Source organism: Lolium perenne, chromosome 7 (assembly GCF_019359855.2).
Source record: "Lolium perenne isolate Kyuss_39 chromosome 7, Kyuss_2.0, whole genome shotgun sequence".
Taxonomy (NCBI): Eukaryota; Viridiplantae; Streptophyta; class Magnoliopsida; order Poales; family Poaceae; genus Lolium; species Lolium perenne.
The window spans coordinates 172710327-172726770 of NC_067250.2; the positions used below are offsets into that span (position 1 = coordinate 172710327).

Sequence of the window (16444 nt, forward strand, 5' to 3'; positions counted from 1 at the left end):
CCAGGCTTCGTGACAGCGGCGTCAAGCTTTGTGATAGGTGAGCAGGTGAGAGGTAAGGTCACCATGTGGATTATTGGTGAGGCTAAAGCTAGGCTCATATGAAACCAAACAGACTGAGCCCTTCGTTTCCGCTGGGCCAAAAAATTATGCACAGGCTGCCAAACAAGTGGCGTTTTCTAGCCCATGGCCCGTTCTCAACACGCAGGGGCTCCCATCTCGTTGGCGCAGTGATGCAAAAAATGGGCCCAGCCTACCAAACATGCCCTTAGTGTTAGAAAGGCTAGCAAAGGGGAGAATGTGACCACTAGTAGCATGCAACCTTGCTCATTTAGATAGTCTATTTTATAAAGTGAAAAGTAAATCATGTGAGTTACAACTTAATCTCAATGAGAAGTGGTAGGATATTAAATTGTCTCATCACTCCCATGATTGGCAAAGGCATTGTCCTCGACACTTCTTGGCTAGGTGGTGCCTTGACAACATTTACTTCTTTAATCCTTGGCGGCGGTGGGGTGATGCAGGAGTTGACGGGTTCGAGCTAGAACAGTCGCCTTCATTGGCGTTGGGGATAACACCTTTATGTCTTGATCGAGTTAGTGCATTCATGATTTTGTCGAGGGAAACCTCGACTCATTTAGAACTATCTCAGGGCACCATGCAACTTTATTGGATCTCAACGAGGGGATGGATTTCCCAAGGTCGGTGCAATTTGTTATTGTTGAAAGGGCATCTCCCTCCCATTTGGAGATCATTGAATATGCGATTCGGTTGTGGAACTATATATTCATGTTGTTCATACTAAATGTGTTCAAAATTGCTAGCATGGCCATTCATAGCAAGGGTTGAAGCATGCAAAACTATTTGGAGATCTATACTTGTGCACCTTAAAATAATTTTTGAAAGAAAAAAAAAGAGAGCAAACTATGAAGCACATATAGTTCAGATTTGACCCACTATGCCATCGTTATACCAAATATGAGCATATTATCACGAAGTATGCCATGACAATAGGAACTCCTTTTGACAATAAGTATTGTTTATCATGCCAGGATACAACCTTTGTACCTAATATGCAATATTGTAATTAAAAAAATACAAAAAAGAGCATGCCGAGGCTCGGCAAACCCAGAAAGCGGTTGGCAACATTGTGGTTTCCATGTCGTAATATGCAATATTGTATTATTTAAAATTTAAAAATACAAAAAAAAAAAAATTCATGCCGAGTGTCATGCTCATATTCCATGTGGTTTCCATGTCGTGCGTGGTCGAGCCCTCCACATACGGTACTATCTGGCCACGTCTGCACGTCTGCTAGTACAAAGCATATATTAACTGTTCTAGTCTAAAACTGACGTATTGCTTCATTCAAGGGTGGATCGAGAGGCACATATGCACGACGCAAAGTGAAACTCCCGTGGGCGAAATGCAGCAAATTCGCTCTCGTTTTCCCCCTGGCCTGGCGATCTCCATAGCTCCATTCCAACAGCTCAAGTTTTAGCTATTTCCTACGTACGTTTTCCTTGGCCGGTGAGGTGAGGAGCGGTGCAGCCAGCTCCGCCTCCCTCCCTCCCTCCCTCCTTCCCACCGCGCGCGGGAAGGGAAAAACCGACCGTACAAATTAAGCTCCGCCACCTCCTCCGTTCCAACCGCCGCCTCGATTCTTCGATTCTCTCCCCACCTTCAGGCCTCCTCTGCAAAACGCATTTCAGCTCCGGCCCGGATCCTACCCCCCGGCCGATCGCGCGCGATGCGGTCGCGGTCGCGCTCCTTCTCGGAGATGTCCATATCGCTCTCGGCGGCGCCGTCGCCCGCCGAGCGGGAGGCGCTGCGCACGCCGCGCTCGCCGCCGGCCTACGCGTCCCCGCCGCTGGTGGGGGCGCTCATCGAGTCGCTCTCCTTCCGGAGCTGCGGCTTCGGCCGCGCCGCCTCCTCCGCCTTCGAGAAGGAGGACCTCCGCCTCCGCGCCACGCTCCCGCAGCGCCTCCGCGACGCCGTGCACGCCGCGCTCAAGGCGCGCGACCCGTCCGCCGGCGCCTTCGCGCTCGCCGAAGCACCCGGGGTCGGCGGCGCCGCCAACCCGTGGTTCGCCCTCGCGCCCGAGGACGCACCCGAGAACCCCCTCGTCGCCTTCGTCAACCCGCGCAGTGGCGGCCGCCTCGGCCCCGTCCTCAAGACCCGCCTCCAGGAGCTCATTGGCGAAGACCAGGTCAAACCACAACCCACCTCTCTCTCTCCCTTTGCATGTTAGTATCGTATCGGTTCCACCTCGAGCGCGTGGCGTTACCTGTGAGTGAGGGAAACCGGAAACATAATGCTCCGTCATGAGATGGCCGCCGTCGGGCGCTACGCGGAGCTCCTCGCGCGGTGCCGCGGCGGGGACGCGCGGCCGATCGCGCGGATCCAGGCGGCGCTCATCACGTCGGGCCTGCTCCGGCGCAGCGTGGAGCTCCACGACGCGCTCATCCGGGCGCTCGCCAGCTCCGGCCGGCCGCACGCCGCGCTGCCGCTCTACGCGCACCTCCTCCGCGCGGGGCTCCGCCCCACCCCGCACACGCTCCCCTCCCTCCTCAAGTCGCTCGCGCTCTCCCCCGCCGTCCCCGGCGCGCGCCGCCTCGCGCTCGCCGTCCACGCGCACGCCCTCAGGCTCGGCCTCACGGGCTTCCTCCTCGTCAACAACGCGCTCATCCGCGTCCACGCGGGCCTCCTCGACCGCCTACCCGACGCGCACCTTCTCCTGCGCACCTCCGCCTCCGTCGACGCCTCCACCTTCAACACGCTCATCACGGCGCACGCCAGGGCCGGGCGGGTCGCCGACGCGCGCTCGCTGTTCGACGAAATGCCCACCAGGAACGTCGTGTCGTGGAGCGCCATGGTGAACGCCTACGTGCAGGCGGGTGATGGGAGGGAGGCGCTCCTTGTCTTCTCTCGGATGCAGGACCAAGGTGTCTCCCCGGACGACACGGTTCTCGTTGGGGTGCTCGCTGCCTGTGCGCAGCTGGGGGCTCTGGAGCAGGGCAAGTGGGTGCATGGTTACCTCAAAGCTACCTCTACTAGGATCACCGTGTTTCTGGGCACTGCACTGGTTGATATGTACGCCAAATGCGGTGAGGTGCAGCTCGGAATGGAGGTGTTTGAGGGAATGAAGGACAAGAACGTGCTCACCTGGACTACTATGATAAAGGGCCTGGCGATGCACGGCCGAGGCTCGGATTCACTGAGGCTCTTCTCCCGGATGGAGAGCTTAGGTGTTAAGCCGGATGACATCGCCTTCATTGGTGCGTTGTGCGCGTGCACGCACACCGGATTGGTTGACAAGGGCAGGGAGCTTTTCGATTCCATGTTGAACAGGTACGGCATTAAACCCAAGATTGAGCATTATGGATGCATGGTAGACCTCCTGGCACGGAATGGATTGCTCAGCGAGGCCAGAGACATGGTTCACAAAATGCCCATGAAACCTGATGCCTTAATCTGGGGAGCTCTAATGGCTGGCTGCAGGTTTCACAAGAATGTAGAGCTGGCCGAGTATGTTATAAAGCATTGGATTGAATTGGAGCCCCACAAAAGTGGTGCTTATGTGCTTTTAGCTAACATATACTCTGCCTCTGGTAGGCATGCTTCTGCCAAGGAAATCAGGTACGTAATGCGTGACAAGGGGGTTGAGAAGATACCTGGATGTAGCAATGTGGAGATTAAGGGAGTTGTCCATCAATTCATTGCTGGAGATCTGTCTCATCCCTGCATCAAAGATATTTTGACCAAGTGGTATGAGATTGATACTAGGATAAGGTTGGAGGAAGGTTATATCCCTGACAGGAAAGAAGTTTTGCTTGACATTGAAGAAGAAGAGAAGGAAGGTGCTCTCAGCCGCCACAGTGAGAAGCTGGCCATCGCATTTGCTTTGATTAGTACAAGTGATAATACGCCCATTCGGATTGTCAAGAACCTCAGAGTCTGCCAAGATTGCCATCATGTCACAAAACTTATATCCAAAGTATACGGGAGAGAAATTATTGTCAGAGATCGAGCTCGTTTCCATTTGTTCAAAGATGGCACCTGTTCATGCAAGGACTATTGGTAGTAACTAGCAAACTGTGTACTAACAGCTGTACCTGTCTCATTATCGAGCATGGACTATTCAGCCCAGAAAAATATGTTATTCATGATACATCAGTGATGCATGAGTTGAGGTATAAAGTTAGTGGAGTACAAAAAATCCCTCCTAATTATAATGTACATAAATAAATGCAGTAAATCGTCAATAGACATTCATGTTCATCTCTGAACAAATATATAGCATTATTAATCTGCATTCAGTCTCGCGTTACATTTAGTTCTGAACCAAGGATACTGTCTTTTTTAAGCTCTACTGTTTTCTCTTGAAAAGAATCAAAAGCAATGTACTATATATATGAACCTTGTTGACAGATTTAGCTGGAAAAGATCCTCCTCCATTGTTACACTAGTACCATGCTTACACAGTATGGCAATGCTAGCAAGAGACGAACTGCGGAAGGTCGGTAGAGATTGAACCCAAGAGAGATGCTGGCTTAAAAAGATGGTGAATAACTCTGTAAAATAAACAACTGCATAACTGGAACATGATTAAAAGTAGAAAAGATTATATGCTTGATAAGAAAATAGATATATAGATATGTGCGTGGGGTACAAATATGTCCAAGGTTTTTCTCTGCTATGGAAAACCAGAATAGTTAGTTCTCAGAGCTGACACAAATATATGAATGATTGCCACAGCCTTTCGCGTTACAATCTGAATCGCATTGAAGTTGTTTTATTTCATATGGATCTGAATTAGCTCTGTTGTGTAAAGTGTTTTACTTGCTACCTGTCGCTTATCATCCATCGTGTAATAACGTATTTTCCTTTACGGGGAGAGTAAACATTCTCAGAGTATAAATTGGCAGGATATCACTCAAATTAGAAAACTCTTTCTTTTGTACTTCCTATTTAACTGCAAACTGTAGGTGAGGCTACTACAGTTTTTTTTTTATTGATGAGAGAATAACACATACAAGAAAGAGATGGGAGGGGGACCAGAGGGGAGGAGAGATACAAAGGGTGCAGCCCAAGTTGTTAGGACAAGGAACTCAAACTAAGATTTACATTGTCAAAGACTTAAGCATTCCTAGTCTTCCAGGTGTCCCAAGTAGTTTCCTTCTCAGCACTCTTTGTACTTAAATTCAGATGAAGTGTGGGAATGTTAATCAGCGTGCCATATAAACTTTTTGACTGGTCTGTTTTTAAAAGATAGAAAGGGATTTTCTAGTAAATGCTTGTTACTGACACCACCTTTTTTTACTCCAGGTTTTTGATATTACGATCGTCAAACCTTCTGAATTTGTGGAGTATGCTCTGGGTTGTTTGGAGCAACTTGCCGATTCTGGGGATCATAGTGCAAGATCAGTTCGCGATAACCTGAGAGTCATGGTATGTATGTACTAACTTTGCTAGATGCAATAACTGTAAACAACTAAAGACCACTACATAATATATGCATTTCTCTTTGTTTTAGTTTATGCATTTGAAAGTGCTACTGAGTAGTGACATCACACCTTATAGATATTATTATACTAGTTGATGCTAAGTATTTTACAAATAAGTATTCTGACATCACACATTACAGATAATATTATACTAGTTGATGCTAAGTATTTTGAATTTACAAATAAGTATTCTTACCTATTTTGTGGACAAGAAGTATATTGTTTCACTGTTTCATCCAATGGCACACACAGTAGTCAGCAACACCCTTTCATATTCTCCGAAAGCTTCTAAATATTTGCTGTGCTTTACCTACCTAGGTAGCAGGAGGTGATGGTACAGTAGGCTGGGTGTTGGGATGCTTAGGAGAACTATATGTTCAGAACCGGGAACCTGTTCCGCCAGTTGCTGTCATACCACTTGGAACAGGAAATGATCTTTCCAGGAGCTTTGGTTGGGTAAAAGGATCTCTTTCTTTGGTTCTTATAGTTACCCAATGATACTTACTGCAAGTTTTCATCCTTAACAGTTATTTTCAGGGTGCTTCATTTCCTTTCTCATGGAAAGCTGCTGCTAAACGATCTCTCTACAAGGCTATTTTGGGCCCAGTTTCTTCTTTGGACAGGTTATTCTTGTTTATCTAATAATAAAGTTGTTAAGATCTTTCTTTGCATTCTGATTTTTAATTTAGTAGATGTGATGCATATGTATCAAGTATAAACTAATTTACACCGAAAGCAATCCTAACCTGATTCAAAGGATAGCTGCCCCTGGTTGCCTATGCACGGACCCATACCTTAGCTAGCCATGCCCATAACAAACAAGGACTAACATTGTCCTTGATGTGCTCATGTTAGTAGGAATATTATCCTGGTGATCTGTCAGGTCCGTATTAGAAGGTCCTGTTTTATGGTAGGCACTGCAGCTGTTGATAATACACATCGGCTTTAGGGGTGTTTTTGTTGTTTAACAGAGCATGCAGTGACTGAAACGCCAGACTATCGTAGCTATCCTGAAAGATTCCATGTCCATATTAATGCCATTAAGGTTTCCTTTGTACGGGAGATACTCATGCTTGAAGTGACCTATTCCATCAGTATAGCTCGTCACTGAACTTGCTACATCATGTTTATTTTGTGTGTTCATCCACTGTTCTTGCATGACATGTTATTTTATGTGTGTCAACTATAGCACTATAGCTGCAGAACTGTATAATCAAGTTTCTTCTCTAGTACTCCTTTTGTGCCATGATATAAGATGTTATTACAACCAATATGAGTATAACTGTTGTAATAACTTCTTATATCATGGGACAGAGGGAATAGGTATGTTTTATACTTCCAGAATTGATCACTTCCAGTTGTTGAATATCAGTCACCTTGTGCAGCTGGCACGTCGTTGTTTCTATGCCAGAAGAAAAAGAGGAAGAACAAGAACTGAATCTTCCCCACTCCCTTAGGCACCTCGGGGAGTGTACATTTTATGATGTACTTCTTATGGACTCTCTTGTAGCAATGTTTCATCAGCAAAGTGCAGTTTATTTTCCCACACTCCACATGATTGTAATAATATGTCCTGCAGGACGGCACTGCTGAGGGAGAGTTGCCTGAGACAATTTTATGCTTTGATGGCGTCTTCTATAATTACTTCAGCATAGGTACTTTCTTTCTTGACATGGCAACTTCTAGTTGCATTGCTTGTATTTGTCTTCATTATTTAAGAACGTACTCCCTTCGTCCCATAATATAAGATGTATGATAACCAATATACTTTGGTTCTAATAACATCTTACATTATGTGGCGGAGGGAGTATTTGCTAGCATCTCCTAATAAAGAAATTTAGATGAGGCTCTTGTTTGGAATAATCTTGGTTATATATTTACAGTGTCTTCTTCTAGGCAAAAGAGTAGCAGAGAAATTTGTTTCAATTTATCCATTCTTCTAGACGAATATGCTACAGATTGTTCTAAGCTTGAGCAAACTCCTTTGCTCATTGTCTTCTAAAAAATCGAGCATATTTCCTCATATTGTTCCTGGGTGATAAGTTTGTTCATTTTTATGCTATTTAATAGTAAAGTAACACATTTGTTAGTTCTTCCTTGGAAATAATAAGATGAATCATCTCTCTAGAGTTATTTCTGTCACCCTTGACATTCATATCAGCGCCGGACAAAATGATGCATATAACCTAATGTACATATGTCGAGCTTGTTTTGTTGTTACCATATGTTGTTATTTCTAATTTTCACTCGTGTATGTATCATTCCAAAAACAAAAGGGCCTTCACCGTGCATTTGGTCTGAAATGCAGGGATGGATGCTCAAGTGGCATACGGATTTCATCAGCTACGTGACGAGAAGCCATTCCTTGCAAGTGGTCCTTTATCTAATAAGGTATGCAACTTACTTACGCCATTTCCTTCAATAATGGGAATTCTACAACTCCCCAGCCTAAACTTTTTGATATAGCTTTGTCTGTTCAAGTTTTATGTCCTTTTTGGTTCTATAGTCGTAATGGTTACTTGGAGTAGAACCATCGTTACTGTCTAGAGACTACAAGACATCTTCTGAAGCTGTTATTTATAGTTAAAGTTTCGACCATTGATGATGTAACTTCTTTACAAGAAAAAGGAAAAATAACTGAATAAGAGAGGTTGCATCTGTTTTTGCAAGCATCTGGTTAATTAGAGCAGTGGGAAATGACAGCTGATTAGCTGATTTACAAAACATCTGGTTAATTGTCTGTGAATTGCATCAAAACATAAAATGAGTGGCTTTATGGCTACAGAGATGATTCAGAATTTATTTTGCTTGCATAGGTTGATGAATACTTTATCTAGTAGGGGATAGTTATCTTTTGGTAGGGGATGAGGATAGTTTCAAGTTGTGAATTTTGTTATGGCATTCTATAGTTCTTCTAACAAGATTTTGAAGTGAACCCTGATAACTAAATTACTGATTAGCTGATTTTATGACAGTTAATTTACGCAGGATATACCTGCAAGCAAGGATGGTTCTTTACACAGTGTATTAGCGACCCTGAACTACGGTACAATATCCTTTTTTCTTAATATATGGTGCCTATTACTAATACCTGGAAATCTGGGAACACCATCAACCAAGTGATTATTTTCGTATTTCTGCTATCGGCTTTCATTTTTTAAATGGGCCAAGTGTGTTTTTTGTACAAAGAGAGCATGTTGAAATGCTTACATATGTGTGATTCAAGATCATAGCTGTCATTTCCACTGCTCTAATTTTGCGAAATTATCATCTTAGAATTTATTTTAGCTTTGTTCAGTTTCTTTGATTCCGTTATGATATGTCCAAGTGACCAAGTCAAACTCATTCATAACTGTGATTTTTTCTAAGCTAGAGTAGACCAGTAAAGACTTGGTTAACCCCCAGGGTTTCAGATAAGTATTTCAATTATCTGCAGTGATTAACGCTCCTGACATTCTTTATCATATTAGGGGATTGACGAACATTATCCGTTTATCAGTAAAGAAGATGGACAGTTCTGAGTGGGAGCACATCCCTGTACCATCAAGGCAAGTTGGCAGTTTCTTGCTATCAGTGAAACAATTTTGGTCTGCATATTTTAAATTGATCTCAGAACTATTTAGTTACTGGAAACATTGGGTCCACCGCTCTGTGGTATATCTGAGAGTATTATGGACACATATGTTTCCGAAATACTATAGCACAAATATATATAATGTAATTACAGTTCAGAAAATTGTTCTGATGCAGTGTAAGGGCTATTGTTGCGTTAAACCTTCACAACTATGCGAGTGGAAGGAACCCATGGGGAACTTTGAAACCTGAATACTTGGAAAAGGTGCGATGAATACATTAATGTGATTATTTATTGTTTTTCCTCTTTACTAATATTTTCCTCTCATGTGAATAGAAAGGATTTGTCGAAGCCCAATCAGATGATGGCCTTCTTGAAATATTTGGGTTGAAGCAAGGGTGGCATGCATCGCTCGTGATGGTTGAACTTATATCTGCCAAACACATTGCTCAGGTATTTGTGTACACAAAAACTATCGGGTACACATATGGAATGATAAATATCTATTGGCATAGCTTGTGATACATTTTCTTGATCGCTATAGAAGAATATGGTTTTTGTGGCATGTAGAGCAGCTGAGTAGAAAACAACTGGCGTATTATCACGTATTATCACGGTGACATGTTAATGCATGGATACATGACAGCAAAACTCGAGCTACACGAAGCTTTCATAATTGACTAAAAACCTAAAATTGTCAAAGCAGAGAATACTAATGCCAAATGATCAACTACGCAGTAGAGTTCAATTCCAAGTTCGTTAACACTGAAGAATATGGTAAGCAAATGATGCAAATAAAAACAAAGGTAGAAATGAAGAAGTCACAGAAAGCTGAAGCAAGAAACACACATCGGCATCACTATTGTAGTGTTGAATTCGTGGTATAACTGTTCAAAATGTGCTATTTCAGGCAGCAGCAATCCGGTTAGAGATCAAAGGTGGTCAATGGAGGGATGCATACATGCAAATGGATGGGGAGCCATGGAAGCAACCGCTGAACGCCGAGTATTCGACATTCGTTGATATCAAAAGGGTGCCTTACCGGTCATTGATCATCAATGGTGCAGATCGTTAGTGAGAGCTAAAGATTTAGAGTCCTGGCCTAGCTGGACCTGCCCAAAACAATTTTCAGCTTCCAACGAGGAAGCTTGATGGACATCGAGCTGAATCCTGATCATGCTTGCACAAAACCATAACTTTATATGGAGTTGAGGATACATAGAGTTCATAGAACAACAACAGAATGTAGCCATGCCCATGTGATTTGATCGGAGTTCTGAATTAACATCATGTGTACCGCATGAAGTTGATGTTGCATATGTTCAGTAATTTCAGGTCGGTACTGGTAGGGACGACCTTGTTGATTGAATGATTGTACCACACGACCAGATGTAAAAGAGAGGCGTCAGACAAAACTGCAGTTCTTTCCTCCCGAATGTACAGAGGAAATCTTATGGAAACTACTATTCCATGATTCATTTCGAGTTTAATCTCAACTCGATTTGAAGAAAGAAGATAGCACTCATCTCTCAAATCTTTTACTTCACAGATCTCCTCCCCACTGTAAGTTCTAACAATTATAAGTGATTTTGTTGGCTGACGTCCCCAGGATCTTCTTTTGTGTTGATATGATGACCATGTAGAAGGAAAAGGGTTCAGGCAGCATAATCAATTATTTTGGAAATATAAATAAATAGAGCTTTAAAATATATGGGAGCAATAATAATATTAAAAGAGATAAGGAGACGATCGAGAACTCCGTCTCGTTCCTAATCTCGTATAACAGTGAGGTGACCTCCTTACACCCATGGAAACTTATATTTTCAACAACAATTGCATCTTTAAATAATTTTGCATTTTTAATTCGAGAATGTATGTTTTTAAAATTAACCACGGGTCCTGTATAGAATGTATGGTGCTAATTTGCTATAATAGTATGAACGGACCATGCAACCATCACAAACTCAGGTGCTTATAAGAATAAGAATGAGAGTGAAGATTCTCATTTTTTATATAGAAAAAATATGGTCAAGAATCAAAGTCATTTCTAACATCGGCTGTGTAAGTGCTTGTTCTCCATGCTTGCATTTAAAAAAGGAGAACATCAAGTTACATGCTTGTCAACTTTTATATAGAGAACTTCAAAAATGACTCGATAGTGGAACTTCTGGGTAAATAATAGAATAAAGCTGGTATTAGCCCTCCATTACTTGCATAATCATCTCCTCATCACCGTCACCTCTGGACTAACTCTTCATATGCATCACCTCCGCAGACAAGGCTATCTCTCCACTGGCATCACGGGCTTCTCTTACCGAATCAACTGCGACATCTTAGGTGTTACCATCTAGTACTGAAGAAAAAAGGGTTGCAGAATTTTCAATTTTATGACCATTGTAGCTACTCAGCCGGGAGGGAAATAAATAGTACTTCCTGTATTCACTAATGTAAAACCTTTTAGACATTTCAAAGTGGAGTAGATATGGACCAAAGTAAGTATAATGCCATATCATGATGCCTATAAACTGAGCTCCTTCATGAACATGCATGCCATGATATGAAACATCCCTCAGAACTGAATTGCAAGCCAAGTCGGTTATACTATTACAGCATTGTAATGACATGAACACATGAAATGGTGTAACTGCAGTACTGAACGGTAGAAAACTACATAACACTACAAAATATTCATGACCGATGCCAGATGCACATCTAGGAAACAATTCAGAGTGACCTCAAACCACAATAGCTAATATAATGGAGTTGACACCACCAACGATGACAATGGTGACAATGCAATGTCTACCAGATGATGATGATCATGTCCCAGAAACTCCACCCAATGAAGATGATGATCATGCCCCAGAAACTCCAGGTAATGAAGATGCTGATGTCACACATGATGGCAACAGAACATTTAGCAGAAACATGCAGATGATAATTCAAGATGCCATGCTAAAGTTCAAGATACATCCCCATCAAGCAGGAGCTCCGTTCAGCGTGCCAACCATGCCACTGCCACTGACTAAATCCTTCCTTCGTCCAAAGGGATTTTTCGAAAACGTTAAAAACATTAAGGACTACAAGGTCATTGTAAACCATGTGCAAACAAGCAAATGAAGGCATAATGCAGAAAGCTAATGGGAAGCAACTATAAATCAATTAACTAATAAACTGAAATTAAGAGATCAGATTCAATTATGAAACCAAATTATAAACTAATAAAGGATATTGAATTCGCATTCCACCGCGGCCAGAACTAGGAATAACAGCACCCTGCAAAGTATGATGTACAGCAGAAGCAGAACCCACATCCTACAGATGGCAGAAGTTTGAGACATGATTAGGAAACAGAAGTAGTGGTATGCTCATAAAATAATTATTGCCATCGCAACTACTTACTTCAAATTCAATAAAGCAGACAGTGTTTCTGTCTTGACGCAACACTTTCATTTGTTTGAAACCAGGTTGCCTGTAATTTTTTTGAAGGAAAATCAGATACAGTTGCTGCAACAACTGGAACCAAAGTGGGCAGCTCAATTGCACCAAATAAGCAAATAAGCAAAACAATATCCACTTGAATTGTTCTATTGATAGTGTTGATTCTTACAAGCAGAACAGGCCCCTCAATTCCTCTTCAACAACAGTTTCACCAAGATTTCCAATGAAAAGGGTATTGCAGGGAGGGTTATCTTTGGTGTTCTGCAAGAGAAATTAGATGTTCGATCAACAACTGTATCTTCCAAAATCTTGAACTATAAGACTGAAAAACGAAAATATACCCAAACAAATGTTCTATTGAACTGCAGCACATTTCTCACAAACCCATGTCAGATCTGGAGTATTCATCAGGTATCTAACAATCCTGATATTAATTTTCCTAAATGCACTAGATTGGCATTTTCACCAGGTACAATGCTCAAATCAAAATCGTATCATGTTTAATATAATTTCATTCAAACCTGACAAGTTGTTATCCATACTGTCATTCACCGTACCAAAATGATTTGTATGTGACAAAGAAGACCATAATATACACATATATCGCCACACATACCAAGATGTAAGAACATCAAGTAACAATAGTGTTTTCCACTAAATCAATGTTGATAGCATACTGGGATGTAAATGATGTGATGTGACTATCCGAAAAATGTCTTTCAAGATTACTTCAAAATGTAAATGTTCATTCAGTTCTTGGACATCTAAATTCCCCTACAAGTCTCGACCAATGCAAGGGGTCCAATACTAAAAAACAATTAGGTACAGGATATTCCAGGAAACGTAAACTATAAAAGCCCATTAAAAAGCTTATGAAGGTATTCAGGTGGAGAACGCAAGAATAGATGGAGTGCAATAGAATGTTGTTTAGTAGTGCAGGGACATGAACGATGTTTTTGGACTACTATATAAAAGATATATTATCTCTTCTTATGCAAACACAAACTATTCATATTTCAGCAATAGACTGAAGAAAAAACAAGTGTAATCAATACATGAAGAAATATGGCTATGTCACTGTAAACTCTACAGCATATTACTAGGCTTTTAAAGACTCAGATAAAAACAAAGTCACAATCCATGATAAACTAAGTACAACAACACTTAATTTATGCAATAAATCGAAAATGATCACCTGCACGGGAGCATATGCTGTTGGTGGCACAGGAGAAGGTGAAGTCATTGGTACTGGTGGCACCGGATAGGCAGCATATGGATTATAAGGAGGCGGTGCTGCAATATAACTGAAGAACACCCAAAACGACGCATTAGAGAAGACCATAAATGTGCAATTAGTTGAAGGAAAGAGGAAAAAAAATTAAATTACCCTGCAGTCCCCCACATGGAAACAGCTGGTGGGGGTGGGTGAAATGGAGGAGGAGCATACGGAGAATGGGTGTAATCTCCACCAGTTCGCAAGCGTTTGCTTTGGTCCATAGGATTTGCATCAGCTCCCACACCTAATATAGGTATTAATTGTTTCAACAGATGATGCATATGCAAAATTCCATATAAACCAAGCCACGCAGTAGATGGTGTAAACAAATATTGAAGAGACAGAATGAAGTGAGATGACATCACATTTGTAGATACGATTTTGCAAATTAACCTATCAATTTGGTTCACATTACTGTTGGCATTATGGATAAGAAAAGATGCAGCAGAACATAACTTGTATAGAAAATATCTAGTTGCTGATGAGCGGCCACAATTTTGCATTAGTTCACGCTTTGTCTAGTTTCCACAGATGACAAACAGGGCCACTGTCCAACATACAGTAGTAACAAGCATTTCTTCTGTGCCATCTCAACATGCCAACTGGTTGATCCCACTCTACATTTAAACCACGGGAACAACATGCGCTGCCTCAAATTCACACTCTATAGGCAGTCTCCACAGGCCCACAAGCTTATTTTCCATGTATTGATCGACATTATGCAACAGCAAGAAGAAAGTGCAGAATGCATGGAAAAAAAAAGCGCACCTCTTTTGATGAACAGATTCTTCTTGGCCATCTCGATGTGCAGCTTCGAATTGGTCTCCGCATCAAAGACCAGATCCTGCAGAGCAGAACCTCAGTTCACAGGACAAATCCTTACCCCACGTCGAGATAAGCCGAACCGAAAAGCGGACCTGCAGCGCGGCCTTGGCGGCGATGGCGTGGTCTGCGTAGGAGAAGAGCGCGAACCCCATGGGCTGGTCTCCCTTGAAGTTGATCTGGGAGGCCTCGAAACCCGGGAGCCAGCGCAGCAGGTTCTGCAGCTCCCGCTCCTTAACGTCGACGGGGAGCCCCGTGATGAAGATGGTGCGGACCTCGTCAGAGCCGGGGCGGGCGGTGGCGTCTGGTGCACCGGGAACAGGGGGAGGCGGCGGGACGGCGGGAGGTGCTAGCACCGCCGCCGCGGGCGGCCACTGTTGGTGAAACGGGTGGATGCCGGCGCCAGCCATGGAGATGACGCGAACCCTAACCCGAGAGCGAGAGAGAGATTGGGTTCGGGGGAGAGGAGGCGAGAAAGGGTAGCGGTGGAAATAGATATATCGTTGTTGGGGTCGATGTCTACAACAAAACCTGTGTTTGGTTCTTCCCATATGGGCATGGCCATCTAGGAGTATTAACTTTTACACATTTCCTCGAAATATGTTTTCGCCCGCTATATTAATATAGCAACCACATGATACACCGAGTATGCTAGGATCGTAGCACAACCAATTCCAAAAGCAAAGAGAAAGAAAGAAAGAAAAGAGAAATAAATGCCAACACCGGCATATCGACGAAAAACGAAGACAAGCCGCCGCCGCTGCGCCTTCCGGAGAAGTCCCACCATGCTCCTAGCACACCGAATTGCTGCATACCAAGCATCACCTTCAACAAGTCCCACCACGGTCGTCGCGCGCTGCGTCGCGACTCCTCGCTCATGGGAAACGGCCGACCACCGTCGCGCCACGCAGGCAATCCCAGCAGCCTGCGTCGGCGGCAGCGGAGGGGAGGAGGGATCGGAGAGATGCGGCACTTAGGTTTTCGCCCCCCGTGCGGGGAGGAGGGATCGTTATTTTGATTTCATGCATTTATTTCGTTATTAATAATTTATATTTTTTTCGTTTTCTACATTCATTTTAGTTCTTTGGCCATGCAAGCTCCATTTCATATCCAAACTAAAATCCAAATGTTTCAAACTTGCTCAAATATTCGCACAAATAATACATGCATCTAGATAATCAAAAGATGGTGATCACAATGACGATTGCAATGCATAATGCCGCCAAAATTCCTTCTGCATTTTCTTATCGTCCTCATCTTCAATTTACATGCATCTGTCGTCATCTTGTGTTAATGAATGATATCCATCTACATATTTTATTCTTCAACATGCTTCTTCCTTTCTTTCACAGTCACCCTCACCCTCTTCATGTTTGCTCATGTGCTAGCTCTAGCTTCTCTTCTACCATCTATGTTTCTTCCTTGGCTTTGTTCTTCTTCTTGACTATGTAGTTTAGAACCGCATCTAACCTTCAACACACGACCTAAACTCAAAATGCATATCGCAGCCACATGAGGTTTTCTACAAAATTTGCAAAACAATCGAACTGGCAGTTACAAAATCCCCAATTGACCAGATTTTAAACCCTAAAAAATGCACCTCGTCCGATGACTCTACGTAGTGAACGCAAGTGTTGAGGAACTCGGTGTCCTTATTTTTAGTCCACAAGACCATGTCGCGACACCGCGTGGCAGTGGTTTTGATCGGGGCTCTATCCGAGGGGGGCGCGTGGGTGGCTTCGGACGATGCATTACTCAGGTGCGATGATGACAGGAGGCTCCTAAAGTTCTTCTCAATCCTCTGACTAGTATGAGGCGAGGGCGGCA

General features: G+C 43.2%; 3 protein-coding genes across 3 annotated transcripts; 2 read left to right on the forward strand and 1 right to left on the reverse strand.

Annotated features, from left to right (window-relative positions):
- The first annotated feature begins 1546 nt into the window (after positions 1-1546).
- LOC127301078 (diacylglycerol kinase 4) lies at positions 1547-10678 on the forward strand. The gene is made up of 12 exons (XM_051331292.2): positions 1547-2206; positions 5326-5448; positions 5823-5960; positions 6042-6127; positions 6890-6989; positions 7084-7159; positions 7813-7895; positions 8480-8550; positions 8975-9052; positions 9255-9342; positions 9415-9531; positions 9989-10678. Exons 1-12 carry the CDS (start codon positions 1748-1750, stop codon positions 10151-10153), a joined length of 1584 nt encoding a protein of 527 aa, XP_051187252.1. The 5' UTR covers positions 1547-1747; the 3' UTR covers positions 10154-10678.
- Positions 2269-4157, forward strand: LOC127301077 (pentatricopeptide repeat-containing protein At5g66520). The gene has a single exon (XM_051331291.2). The coding sequence runs from the start codon at positions 2312-2314 to the stop codon at positions 4079-4081; it is 1770 nt and encodes a 589-aa protein (XP_051187251.1). The 5' UTR covers positions 2269-2311; the 3' UTR covers positions 4082-4157.
- A 953-nt stretch (positions 10679-11631) lies between the features above and the next one.
- On the reverse strand, positions 11632-15094 carry LOC127301079 (uncharacterized). The gene is made up of 8 exons (XM_051331293.2): positions 14713-15094; positions 14564-14639; positions 13907-14039; positions 13715-13823; positions 12689-12780; positions 12481-12550; positions 12311-12393; positions 11632-12141 (listed from the first exon to the last, which is right to left on the reverse strand). Exons 1-8 carry the CDS (start codon positions 15025-15027, stop codon positions 12057-12059), a joined length of 963 nt encoding a protein of 320 aa, XP_051187253.1. The 5' UTR covers positions 15028-15094; the 3' UTR covers positions 11632-12056.
- Positions 15095-16444: the final 1350 nt, after the last annotated feature.

What these genes read in the sequence shown, in the direction of transcription:
- LOC127301078 (XM_051331292.2), top strand. Translation starts at nt 1,748, where the DNA reads ATGCGGTCGCGGTCGCGCTCCTTCTCGGAGATGTCCATATCGCTCTCG. An exon ending in AGCTCATTGGCGAAGACCAG is followed by an intron (nt 2,207 to 5,325) that starts GTCAAACCACAA and finishes TTTTTACTCCAG; the next exon opens with GTTTTTGATATTACGATCGT. An exon ending in ATTAGCGACCCTGAACTACG is followed by an intron (nt 8,551 to 8,974) that starts GTACAATATCCT and finishes TTATCATATTAG; the next exon opens with GGGATTGACGAACATTATCC.
- LOC127301077 (XM_051331291.2), top strand. Translation starts at nt 2,312, where the DNA reads ATGCTCCGTCATGAGATGGCCGCCGTCGGGCGCTACGCGGAGCTCCTC.
- LOC127301079 (XM_051331293.2), bottom strand. Translation starts at nt 15,027, where the DNA reads ATGGCTGGCGCCGGCATCCACCCGTTTCACCAACAGTGGCCGCCCGCG. An exon ending in CAGCATATGCTCCCGTGCAG is followed by an intron (nt 12,781 to 13,714) that starts GTGATCATTTTC and finishes TTTCTCTTGCAG; the next exon opens with AACACCAAAGATAACCCTCC. An exon ending in TCTGCTTTATTGAATTTGAA is followed by an intron (nt 12,394 to 12,480) that starts GTAAGTAGTTGC and finishes TGCCATCTGTAG; the next exon opens with GATGTGGGTTCTGCTTCTGC.